At 41.5% G+C, this 13,113-nt stretch overlaps 1 protein-coding gene across 1 annotated transcript in view; it reads left to right on the top strand.

Moving 5' to 3' along the window:
* The window catches only part of LOC113160169 (short transient receptor potential channel 7), a 39,370-nt gene extending 27,155 nt beyond the window's left edge, over positions 1 to 12,215 (top strand). The window contains exons 8-12 of the mRNA XM_026357249.1: positions 7,555 to 7,750; positions 8,442 to 8,663; positions 10,888 to 10,968; positions 11,870 to 11,945; positions 12,076 to 12,215. Of these exons, the coding sequence (XP_026213034.1) occupies positions 7,555 to 7,750; positions 8,442 to 8,663; positions 10,888 to 10,968; positions 11,870 to 11,945; positions 12,076 to 12,215 (715 nt within the window). The remainder of the gene's footprint in view (positions 1 to 7,554; positions 7,751 to 8,441; positions 8,664 to 10,887; positions 10,969 to 11,869; positions 11,946 to 12,075) is intronic.
* The last annotated feature ends 898 nt before the right edge of the window (positions 12,216 to 13,113 follow it).

The raw sequence follows: 13,113 nt of genomic DNA, 5'->3' as shown, positions 1-13,113 counted from the left end.
TAAGACGGTGAAGTCCATTGGGAAGAGGGGGAGGAGGGAGATGGAGGGAATGATGGATGAGAAGAAAACCACAGGGAGAGATACAGATGCAGAGGAGGATGTTTTTGGCTCAGCTGTTTGTTCTGGCAAAATGTGGGAGACCAGCCAGGATGCATAGACAAACGAGGGAAAAGAAGGGAGAGACAATGAAAGAGGAGGAGAGAAGGTCAGGCAGACTGAAACACAGAGGCACAAGCTTAGGACACATTTAGACTGCACACATTTCAGCAGTAAAGGTACCTTTGAAAAGGTAAAAAGAAAATAGCACTAACATAGTACATACAGTATACAGATTTTCTCAGCCTTTTTCAGCAGTTAATGATTATTAGTTGTTCACTTTACTGCTATTTGTATGGATCAAAGTCTGCCATTTATGTTATAAGCTGATTTGGCAACACGGGCCTACTTTTGATACCAGTGAAACATTCAAGTATTTGAAGTTATGCAATGACTGCTGAGACACTGCGGGCACGAGAGGTTGCATATCATATTAACTCTAAGGACAAAAGGCATAAAGCACAATGTAAATCGAGCGAGACAAAGAGCGAGGGCAGGAATATGGTGTGAGAAGAAAGGACTAGATAAAATATGGCACGTAGAAATGCAGTGATGCGAACGCGGGCAGGAATATGAAGTTGAAGCTGAAGTGAAGACTGAGAGAAGGTGTCAGCGGGAAGAAAAGAAAAAAAAAAAACAAAGCCAGTGTGAAGGAGAGTCTAGAGTGACGGGCTGGAGCTGGAGTGTGATGGCGAGTCAGGGATCCTATGAGAGAGACGAGGTCTGAAAGTCGTATAAGAGGTGGTTGAGATATCTGAGAGTGATGGAGACGGCTGAGACGTTCAGGGTGGGAAAAACAACTGCTATATCCTCCTTCTTGTTTATGTTTAAACAAGAAGTCTTACACATCTTGTAAAGCTGTTCATCTTCTGCTAACCGTGCTAAATTCAGATCCTTTTAGATATAAATTTAGCAGCAGCAGGTGAGATCCACACACTATTAAAAAGCTTAGTAAATATATAAATCACAAGCTTAGTAAATATATCCAGCCAGGGAAATCCCTACAGTTCCAATCCCCACATTATCAGACTGATAGCCTGGCCTATAACACTCCCCCCACCCGCCACCCCCTCCTCCATGCCATTACTCACAAGTTCATTAGAAATGTGACTCACAAAGAACTACTTATTATCCCCACTCCTAGTGATGGTGCCCATACCAATGTGCATGTGCACAGGCTACCAAACAAAAAATCTAAACTAAAATTAAATAAATAAAATCTCATTTGTATTTCTAATTTAACACTGAAATTATTATTATATTACTAATATCATTTTAACTCTTTTGAGAAACTATATTTTCCTCATTCTATTGAGATTGAGAATTTACTTGAATACTGAAGTCCTGTGACCTTCTAAGGAAAGACTTCCTAAGATTTCTGTTTCCACTGAATTTCGTGCTACTGGCTTATGATCTGATTGTCTATGACGTCCATTGCGTCAGACCACCCTCTCAGAGGGTGAAACAAGACTAGCCTGTTCTTGTGGTGGTATTTAATAGTCAACATAACCTTAGACGCGTCCTGGCTTCTTTCACTAAAACACAGCTCCATCTAGTCTCCTGGATTGAGTTGCACCTTTTACCACTAAAGACCTCTACACCTAGTTTACTTAGCCAGCATGCAGGAGACTGGAGTGCAAAGCTTCCTACTGAACAATAACAATGTCCTCTATCTGCTGTTAGAGATATTTTATCATTAATCGAAACATTTTGACACTGTAGGTAAACTTACTCTACTGGGTCATAATGTTTTTTTAGTTAGTAAAATAGATCAGACACAAATTTAGTTCATCTCCACGTGTTCCACCTACCTCCACCTAGTTGAATTAGGCTTCTTTGACCTAGTCTTGGACAAACAATACTGAATATAGTGAAGCAAAACCAAACCTGTGTCCAGTGTTTTTTACTAATTATCGACCAGCCTCTAACCTTCCGTCGTGTTCAGACAGTAATCCTTTTAACCTTTTCCAATCTGCTTTCAGGGCCCGTCCCTAACCTGAAACTGCACTGCTTACTATGAATACAGATTCCAATTCTATGCTTCTTTTACCCACTCTAGAATAAATTGCCATCTATCTGGTCTGGCTCTAAAACAGATATGAAATGAAATGGAGTACCCCAGGGTCCTGTTCATGACCCTCTGCTTTCTTTATAATGTATTTATAAATTACGCACCTTAATGAATTTATTTCTGTTACTAAACTAATGATGCTCATCTGTAAGTGCTTGTATGAGCAGAAAATTCTTCTCAAATTATTAAATTTGATTAGGTCAGTCTCAGCTCATCATCAGAGAATGTAACAACATTATCTGCATTTTGAGAATATCTTAATAACTTAATCCAGAAAATGTTATAATATTACCCCAAATTTAGCTTCACACCAGTCCGATCTCCTTATAACTGGATCCTGGGAACCAGTCTGTCCCCAGTGATTAGCTGGCTGTAGGGCCTTTTCCTTTCCTACCACTCTGGAAAAATCTGTTAAACCTAATACGTACATTAGTCCACCTTGTTTACTGAAAGTCTGAAAATGACTGCATCTTTCTAATCCTTGTTTTGTTGGTTTCCTCAACCACATGCGTTTTAAAGCTGTGTTCGTCCCTCTCATCTCTCTCTCATTTGCTCTTCTCCCTCTCTCCCTCTCTTCGCCACATCACACTGAAGGAATCGGCAATTTGTCTAGCTGGTATTGCCCGTAAGAGTAGTCCTAGTCACTCCCAACACGTTGGTTTATGTATTATATAAAATAAATGCAACACAAACAAACAAAGCCAGAGATAAACAGACAGACACCGACGAAGCAGACAATTTTTTCAAAAGAATTTGATGTGCGTGATTCACTATCAAAGTTCTTTTAATTGCTTGTTTTGTGGTGGTGTATTCCCCAATTAATAAGATTTCTCTCACAGTTTGCCTGAAGACACACACCAAAACATCCTCCCTTTGTGTCATCTCATTTTGTATCACACTATTTGTCACACGAATATACACACAGTAATAAACAGGCTCACTCATGAGAATCGCACATCAGTTTTTGTACACTTCCCTGTTCCCCCTTTTCCTTTCCCTTTTTTTTTTTTGTGTGTGTGTCTTTTTATAAAATGCTCACACACAGGCAGGCAGACATCTCTCGGGAGCAGCATTCATTCATTAAAAGCTGAGGTAGGCAAGGCCCCACCCCTGCTGTCGCCATGGTGACAGCTCCTTTGGTGCGAAAGAAAGTTAAACTCAATTTAATACTTAAAGATGTTTAATCTATATGTGCCTGTCTTGCTACTTGTCTGTCTGCACAAGAGACGAGGATGAGAGAGGAAAATAAGAAACAGCAGAGTTGATCAGAAAAAGGCAGAAGAAGAAAGAGAGCACAAGACTGCGTGCAGTCTTTTAAAGTTTATATTTACATTCAGCCAGTGCGAGAACATTGCTGCAGATTAAACAGAAAGGAGAAATACATAAGAGGGAAAAATAATGAAAAAAAGAGGAACATAAATCAAACTAATAGATAGAGTGAGTGACAGAAATGGCCGAAAGCTGCTGGAATGAAAGATGGAAAGAGCGTGAGAGAAGGAGGGAGGGTGATGTGGAAAAAGAAAAAAACTAATGGCAATGGGCATATAATGAGAAAATGGGCGAGAGATAGAGAAAACAAATGTGGAGATGATGCTGAGAGAAGGGAGCTAAGACAACGACAGAGACAAACGTGGAGCGTAAAGCAAGAGACTGCGAACATGTCTCTGAGGAAGAAGAGGTTGGTTTGGGCCTGTTGGTGACTGGGTTTGGACTGCTGCCACTGAGCCGAGATGACTCACCAATCTCCCACACACACAGACACACAGCATGCTGTATGTGGTCTGAGTGTGTGTGTGTGTGTGTGTGCGTGTGACAGAGTCAGTTTTTTTACTGTCCTGCAGGAGTAAGGGTTTGTGTATGTGCGTGCGTGAGGCCGTCATGCTGCGTTCAGCCTTTTGAGAGCTGCCACTCTTAATAACAGATAATAACACACTGTCCATCTCTGTCTCCAGATGCCCGCTGTCCCTGCTGATTCCCTCCGTTGTACACGCACACATACGCGCACACACACACATGCACACACACACAAGGTTGAAATCAAATAATCTCATTCTTAGGTTTTTTAAAGAGCTTTCATTATCCAGAGCACCGAGTGTCTCATCCATCTCACTAACAGGGCATTGCATAATACACCCATGACCTAACATTAGCCAAGACAAATTCAAATTTATCAGTGTTGTCGATCTCCAAGGAAACATTTTAGATTTTCCATAATTGCACTTTGTTGCTCAGAGACATGTCACACAGACTTTAGTAAATTAAATAAGTCGAAAACAAGGTGCGGAAATAAATGATGTAGTGCAGTACCGACTGTCTTTATGTCTTAAAATGTATGTATCTATTCAGCCGAACTACACACAAATGTAAATATATATCTTATAGAGACTGTAATGGATATGTTGGAAATAAAAAGACATTGATACGAGGCCTACGATCTATTTTAGTGTATAGAAGTGAGGAGGTGTGATATATGTAGCCATATATATTAGCACACTGAATGATTAATTAACGGTAACACTGCCAACACATACATTTCACACACGTTTATGGAAATGTTTATATCTGCCAAGTCAAGCAGATGAACAGTGTATATAAATAATCTGCTATGAGTGGTGAGTGTGTCATTTTGATTTAAAAGTGTGTGTGTGTGTGTGTGTGTGTGTGTGTTGGTTATGTTTAATAGCACATTAATGTTGCTTGGAACAAAGCCCTTCATCAGTATCTACACTCACATTTTGGGAACATAAAAGTCTAAATCGAGTGAGTGTGTCACTCGGGTGGGAGAGAGAGGAGAGAGCTGGCAGACAGAATAATTTGATTAAAAAGATAATTGGGATATAACATAATCAAAACCAGATAATTGTCCGTTGTTTTTTTTTTTTTTCTTTTTCATATTTGAAAGCCACAGGAAAGCATTTTTATCTTGTAAGTGCTGCCCCAGATAAGTGATGAGGCATTATCTAAAGCGAGTAGGCTCAAAATAACAGGAATTCAAGGCAAGTCCACCAAAATCACCTTCCTCAGCTCTGCTGATTGCATGATAAGCTGGTGGATGTGTGTGTGTGTGACATGAATAGTGAGTAAGACGATGTTGTTGAAAACAACCTCCAGTCGCTGAGACAGCAATGGTTTGTGTGACGTTTAGGCCCCTTTATCACAGCAACGCAAAGAAGAAAACCACCAGAAAACGACAATGAGTTTCTTTTTACATAAGCCGCCAGTGCCCAGTGTCACTCAAACGTGTCCGTGTCAATGATATCTGCATGCGAAAATATGAAAAACGTGATTTACTCAAAGTAGTTAGCAAGTATCACAGCGAGGTCAATCTGTATAAATTTATACTGTATGTAAAATAAAAATAGAATAGAAGAAATATTACTTTTGAGTAAGTAAAAGAACCAAAACTGTTCTAATTTAGCCTGAAAATGCTTTTTGAGCTAGGGACAGATAACCTCACACAGCCAAATCATCAACACACAGGTTAGCCTGAGCCTACAGAGAATATCAAAAGGACATCTGTCATGTTAGTAAGTGTGCATGTTGTCAGTGTCAACATGCACAAATAAATGAAAATGGCTTTTCCACAGGAGCATGTTTGAAGTTCACAGGAACAATTATCTATTCAGAGGTTAAAAGCTATAAACATATGTACTGACCATTAATCATGCTGTTCAGCTAAAGTTCAGAGATGCACAGGGAATAGTGACGCTGCCAACAAACACCTAAAGGCCAGTCTGATAAAGGGAGCTGTTCAAGAGAAGCGCTCACAATGAGCGACAACAAGAGACGTTAACGGGGGGGGGGGGATTTTGTTATCAGAGTAATTAGAGTTTCAGTCTGTTTCTGGCTGGTGGGAGTGCATGAGGTGTTTTCAAGGAAACGTTTAGGACAGAAACACTGAGCATATTCTGAGGCGTTTTGCAGCTGATTTAGAGAGGGAGAACACACACACAGACGCTCGCACAGATCCGGTGTTGAAGGTTAAAGAGTGTGTTTGGCTTTCTTGCTGAAAGGTTAAAGTACCCAGAGGAGACTGGAGATGTTTTCATGTGTTTCACAGAGAGGGGAGGAAACACTCTGCGCCTGTGTGTTTGTGTCAGTCTCTGTCTTTTTATGCATGTGAGAGTGTGTTTTTTTTTTTTTTTTTCTTTCTGTGCTTTCACCTAGCTCACTGCTTACCAATGAAACTGTGTCTCTTTGAAAGAAGGTAATTTGGAAGACTGCCTAAGCTCTAGACCAGAAGCCTACAGATCTTCTCTCCTCAGCGCCTCATTCCACCTCCAGCCCCTCCAGCAATGTAACCAGGCAGCTCCTTCCTCCCCACCGAGCCCGTCTCTGTCATCTCAATCCCATGCCTGGCACTCATGGAATATTTAATAATGGACATGTATCTGAATGTCAATGTTCGCAGGTCTTTCAGCTTTGTGCTGCTTTGCCTCGTCTCCTTATCCCGTACCCCCCCCGGCACGCAAACACACATTGGGTCAGTGTCAGAGAACGATCCCCCTGGCTGAACGGAGATTCGACTCTGACATTTTTAAATGGAACAACATTAGCGGTGCTTGATTTATCATATTTAAATGTCAGAGAGAAAAGGCAAGTAGACCTCGAGAACTGCGCGCTCTTCAAACACAAGTGCTGTCTGGCGTCTCCACAATGAACAGTCTCGAATGTAATTCACAATGACATTCAAATTAAACTGAGCAAAGTCAGTTGATCACTGTGAATTCTGAAAATGTCCAGTGTGTTTTGAACGAGTTTAATGAACCATGTTTTTTTTTTTTTTTTTCATGTATCTTTTCAGATACAGTGTTGACAGCCCCAAAAAGGCCACATGCAAGTTGTTCTTTCTTTGTTTTTTCCCATTAACTGTGGTGACGTTTCAGTATTTATATTTTGTCAAGGGCGACACAGGACAAGGTGACAGAATTAATGAACACAAGATTTAGAAACCAAATGATCTCGCAAATGCTGAAGTTGAGTCATTTCCTGCTTTTTCGGTTTTGCAGTCGAACATGTTTGTCTGCATGTTCGAGTGCAGTGCACTGTGTGTAATTGGAGGTGTATATGTTGTGCGCGTGTGTGTGTGTGTGTGTGTGCATGTGTGCGTGTGTGCGTGTGTGTGAGAGAGAGCTGGATGGGATAATGTGTTCAAATTGGACATGACTCATCAGGTATTTCATCAGTGCCACCTCATAAACCCCACAACATTAAAATGCATTTTGTGTTTGTGTGTGTGTGTGTGTGTGTGTGTGTGTGTGTGTGTGTGTGTGTGTGTGTGTGTGTGTGTGTGAGACACAACAGCAATTAGCTGCTAACACAGTGGGCTTTTATGCAAGTCTTCCCTGTCATGTTCCTTACTGCCACATTGTTGCTCTCCTTTGCAGAGTGGAGGAGAGTTTCAAGACTCTGTTCTGGTCGATCTTCGGGCTGTCTGAAGTGATCTCAGTGGTGCTGAAGTACGACCATAAGTTCATAGAAAACATTGGCTACGTGCTGTACGGCGTCTACAATGTCACCATGGTGGTGGTCCTTCTCAACATGCTCATAGCCATGATCAACAGCTCCTACCAGGAGATAGAGGTATGTAGCTAAATATGGTCAGTCTATACTGAATGGGTATAATATTTTCAAGAAGTCAGCAAGTAGCATTGTTTGATCACCTCTGTGCCTGCAGGAGAGTTGGGGAGTTGTTCAAAATGCGACAAGCTGTGAAAGGTCAATAGAGTGACAGCAAATAAAAACACAGAATACAAAGTGAAAACAGGAGCTGCACTGGAAAACAGTCACAAAACAAACTGAAATCAAAACAATACGTGAACTGTTTTCACTATATTGATCAGGCATTGCTAAGAAAACTGAAACTGACTATTGTGCAAATATGTTGAGCTGTTTGGTGAGAATCAGAATAACTTGTGTTGGTTAAAAAAACAAAACCAAAAATAGGAAGATCACTGCTGAATAATAGGTGTTCAGTTGTTTGTTTTAGAGCCAAAGAAAAACAAACTCAACACATAAATCTGATACTGTATGTTATTTATTTCTTCTAGAGCCTTATGTTATCATAATTCAACTGTAATTCTGTAAATAGTTATTGAACCCCAATTATTTGCCTGAATGATAAGATGTAGTTGGGATTTCTATCTTTCAGAGACAACTTGACTTAAATTGTCTGCCAACATTTAAGCCTTCACACAAGACACAAGTCTTAACTTTTTATCAGCCCTATTGATTTTTAAATATAACCTCTCTGTCTTTTGGTGCGTCTCTGTAGGAGGATGCAGACGTGGAGTGGAAGTTTGCCCGAGCCAAGTTGTGGCTGTCCTACTTTGACGAAGGCCGCACGCTGCCTGCCCCCTTCAACATGGTTCCCAGTCCAAAGTCCTTCTACTACCTGGCCCTCCGCATCAAGTCCTGTCTGATACGTCTCTGTAAGGCCAACGGCCGTCGTCATGACAACGAGCTGGAGCTGGGCAAGCTCAACTCACAGGCCAAGGTGAGCGCGAACGTTTTCACCTTCAAACTTGTGGATGTTTGAGTAACGCTCGTCCTTCTAACCAATCAGAGAATTTTATTGACTTCTGTTTGACCAGTAGGTTTGTGATGGAGATGTGTAGCAGATGGTAGAAGAGCGCAACAGGACGGGGAGAAGGAGAGCTGGGCGCAGTGGATTGATTTTGAGTCTCGTGCTTAAGTTGCACATTACAAGTTTAATTAATGATCCTCTGAACCAGGTTTTGATAGTCACTAAAATAATAGACAGTGTTTCTCAATATGCAATTAAAGTTAGTTTTAGCTCAATAGTTTCAGCTCATCTCACATTTATTGTCTTTGCTTTTGTGCAATGCATTTTTTTTATTCTCCAATGACTGACACACTAATGACTTGTGTACAGCCACTAGTTCACTCATATATTATTATTTCTTCTCTTTTTTTGCAGCTGTTATGTTTTGTTTCCCATGTGGTTTTAGTTAACCAATTGAGGAAAATGGAAAAAGGTCAAAGAACAAGCTCACTGCATCAAAAACAACCGGCAGTGGACTTTAATTAAGTACGTCATACTGGTTGTAGCAAGTGTTAATTACTGCATCCTCCGCATATGTCATGTGTAGAATGCGCCCTGTCATTAAGACCTAAGAAATGTACGATATTCCCATAGCAAGCCTGCCTTAGCCTCATCTTCATTCATTTTCACACATTCTCCCACTCAAGGATTGTCCATCTAAATAAAATCACTGTAATGAAAAGAAAGTCTTGCGAGAAGAAAATACCATAGGTCATTTAACACGGAATCAATCTTAGCACTAGCCTTGTCGGCGTGCATTTCCTCTGTCTGATTCCTCGGCTCAAATGGCTCACCTCAGCGCCTCGGCTTAGCTATTAGTCAGGCCATTGGCTCTGCCTGCGTCTGCTCAAATGCCTGGGCAGGTTTCAGATGGGGACAAGATGGGTTACAGCCTGCTGCCTCTGTGAGCCTCCAAAGTTCTCTGCAGCTCTGACAGTTTAACTGCAGAGCAAAGCATGTGCAGCAAGTGATCGATAAATAAGTTCACGCTCTACCACAGTGCAGCATCGAAAATGTCAAGTGAGATTTAGAGAAGACACTGTGCTCTTTCTGAAGCAGTAATATTTTCCTCTCAGTCTTTGGGGGCCATCGTTTCCACCGTTTGAAACATGCGTGTGTGCATATATGCGTGTGTGTGTGTATATATGCGTGTGTGTGTGTGTGTGTGTGTGTGTGTGTGTGTGTGTGTGTGTGTGTGTGTGTGTGTTTATGTGTGTGTGTGTGTGTAACAGTTAATTTCTTGCAAAAAACCAAATGCATTGCATATTAGTTGAAAGGAAACAAGAGTGAGCAATGACCGAGCAGGTTATTGATATGGACTAGATCACAGGGATCACAACAAAGAGAATAAAGCTTTGTCAAGTTTGCTTTGGAGATGTGGCTTTCACACAATAAAGCTGAAACACTGGCTGCCTTCTGGTTGTGTGGCTCAATAATGCAGACAATAGATAAAAACCTTAATTTGCCTCTGTATGGCATTACCATTTGTGGTTGCAGCACATGTTCTCTGTTCCACAGTGTACTAAAAAGCTGTTGTACATTTTGTTCTTTCAGCAAGAGCATAACATAAAATACACCATTCAGGATTTTGACTATAAAACACAAATGAAGTACAAGCCTTGAAGCCGTGAATGGTAACTTCTGTTACTGAAGATATAAAATACACGTAGGATGAACTGCAAGAATGTTTTTTTCTGTTAGGATTTAAAGCCGCTGTATGAGTCTCTTCTAATTTTCATTCAATATTTTATTTTTAATCATATATTGTATATTCATATTTTTGAGCAAATAAATATTTGGCTTTGGCAGGACTACTAGCTGAACACAGGGGTTTAGACTTTAAACCTTTTTAGTTCAGAAATGTCTCCAAAATAAGTTAAACTTGTCAAATGACTTCTACAGAAGTTAGAAGTCAGTTAATACAGCTTTATTCTGGTCAAGTGATGCTGTTGTTTCTCTTTGCCTTCTCTGTAAAGACAGCTGTGAGGACTCGATATAAATGCTGAGCCCTGCTTTTCCTTGATGTTTTGTTTTGGTGGTGTGTTGTCCTCCTCCTCTAATACTCTTCTTCACATGTTTCTATTACGGAAGATCAGTCAACCCTGGAATGTGACGTTAACACTGGACTGCTGTCTGTGCCTCACTGTTCCAACAGGATGAGCGGTTCAGGTCTTATCCGCGACCAGGAGAAGAATTCATCCCCAGAAAACCTAGAAAACACCCAACCAGATATCAGGTAAGACGGAGAGAGTGAAGGGTGAGACGAAGGTGGAGTTCAGATGAGACGAAACAGACTCGCAGAGAAGAATGATGGAATGTAGGCATGCAGAAAAGAGAAAGCTGGGGGATATAAAGAAGAGCAGAGAGGAATAGAAGCAGAAAGTGATGTTGGTTGTAAGGGGATAAAGGTTGACAGGAAAAGAGATGGAGAGAGAAAATGCAAGACTGATTTGAAAGACAGGTTAAGGTAGACTGAGGGAGGAGATAAGCTACAGACAACAGGGAGGAAAGAATTTTTACAAGCGTTTGGATGAAACAAAAATCGATTGAAAGAATCCGCGTGAAAAAGTGATGTCTGGTGAAAACGGGAGAGGGGAAGTGGCAAAAAGAGAACGAGAGCAACAGGCTGAAAACGCCTTTAATGAGCTGTTTGACTGAGATCGAAAGCAGGCGCTCGGTAAATGAGCTCAGTAAAGTATCAAGCTGAGGGGAGGAAAGACGCAGCTTTGCTGAAATCTCACTTCCTTGCGTGGTTCGCTGCTCATTTCTCTCAACCTTCCCAGTTTGTGGTTTCCAGCACACACAAGCACAACAGCATGCACACGAAGCATTAAGATGCCACTTGATTAGACATTTGTGTGTGTGGTGTGACAGATATCGACCCCAGTCCAACCTTGGAAGCAGCTGCATGACATCCCTGTTGGCTTCAGATCAATACTCAACATTTCACACAACGTCTCGGAGACGCGGGAGTGTTGCTTCTGCCTCTGTCTGCATGAATGTGTGTGTGTATAAGAGTGCGGTTTGAAAAAAATGTAATTAGAGTTTTGTTTGTTTACTGGATAAACACACCGAGCATTATCTCGTCTCCTTGTCACCTTCTCTCTATTTAATCTTCTTCGCTCTCGTCCCCGTAGAAGATCATGAAGCGCCTGATTAAGCGGTATGTGCTGAAGGCTCAAGTGGACAGAGAGAGCGATGAAGTCAATGAAGGTGAAAATTTTCTTCATCATTAAAACCTATTTTTATTATCTGTGCCACTTGCAGTATGGCACCTTTTTTTTGTGACCTTGCCTACCTGCACATTATCTTAATTTGCTGGTGCTCACATTCTGTGTTGTAGGTGAACTGAAGGAGATCAAGCAAGACATTTCCAGCCTCCGTTATGAGCTCCTAGAAGAGAAGTCCCAGGCCGCTGGAGAGCTGGCTCTGCTCATCCAGCAACTTGGTGACAAGTTTGGCAAGAACACCATGAGACACTGACAGGACTCACATGAAGGAGAGAGAGAGGGAAGGATGGAGGAAGACGTGAAAGAGGGTGAGATGTGGATGAGGTAGGGGCAGAGAGCAGGGTCAGCATGGGTATTTTTGGAACCTTTATGGTGAAAGGTCAGGGAAAAGAGAGAGAGAGGAGGCAGGATATTTATGAGAATATTTATTAGAGGGAAAAGAACATGGAAGAGAAGCTTGAGAGAAAAAAAACTGCACTGCACTGAGTGAAAAGTGCTAACATAAGGCAAATCTTTGTACTGTAAATGCATTGAGCAATTAGGGAGGAATGCGAAAAAGAGATACTGCAAGTGAGCATGAAGTCAAAGGGTCAGAGGTGACGTAACTCAGTTGTCGGGGTGGAGGGCTGTGTTGACAATTGAGTTCTAATTAAATCCTACGTCTTCAGGTATTGGGAGAGGCGAGGAAGACACGGGGCTCACATGCCGGGTGGGAGATAGATAGAGAGAGGGAGGCAAGGGAGGAGGAGAACACAAGCACGGTGAGATATGAAAAGACAGCACAGGGCAGAAGACGGAGGCAGTGCAGCAGCGAGGCTCCCCACATCCACTGCCAAGCTATATCAGTATATTACCAACTTGGAGGAGACGGAGGAAAAGGGATGACATAAGGAGAGAGGACAAGAAGGAAATCCATCTGAAAAACAAAGCTCTGTTTTCCAGAAAGGCTCACTTTACTTCTCTGTCTTCACCTTATCAGGACAAACAGTGATGCCTGTCAAGTTACTGTACATCCCTTTACACACTGGGCTATCTAATTAATGCATTTCCATCCACAATGCACAACTTTTGATCATGAGTCAGAAAATTCAGGAAGAAGCGGAAAACAGTGTAGCATTTCTGAACTAAGCATTTTAGTAATAGACGTTTTT

The sequence above is a fragment of the Anabas testudineus genome, chromosome 10 (assembly GCF_900324465.2).
Source record: "Anabas testudineus chromosome 10, fAnaTes1.2, whole genome shotgun sequence".
Taxonomy (NCBI): Eukaryota; Metazoa; Chordata; class Actinopteri; order Anabantiformes; family Anabantidae; genus Anabas; species Anabas testudineus.
Note: the sequence above shows the minus strand (reverse complement) of the source record. Positions and strands in the feature narration are given on the sequence as shown.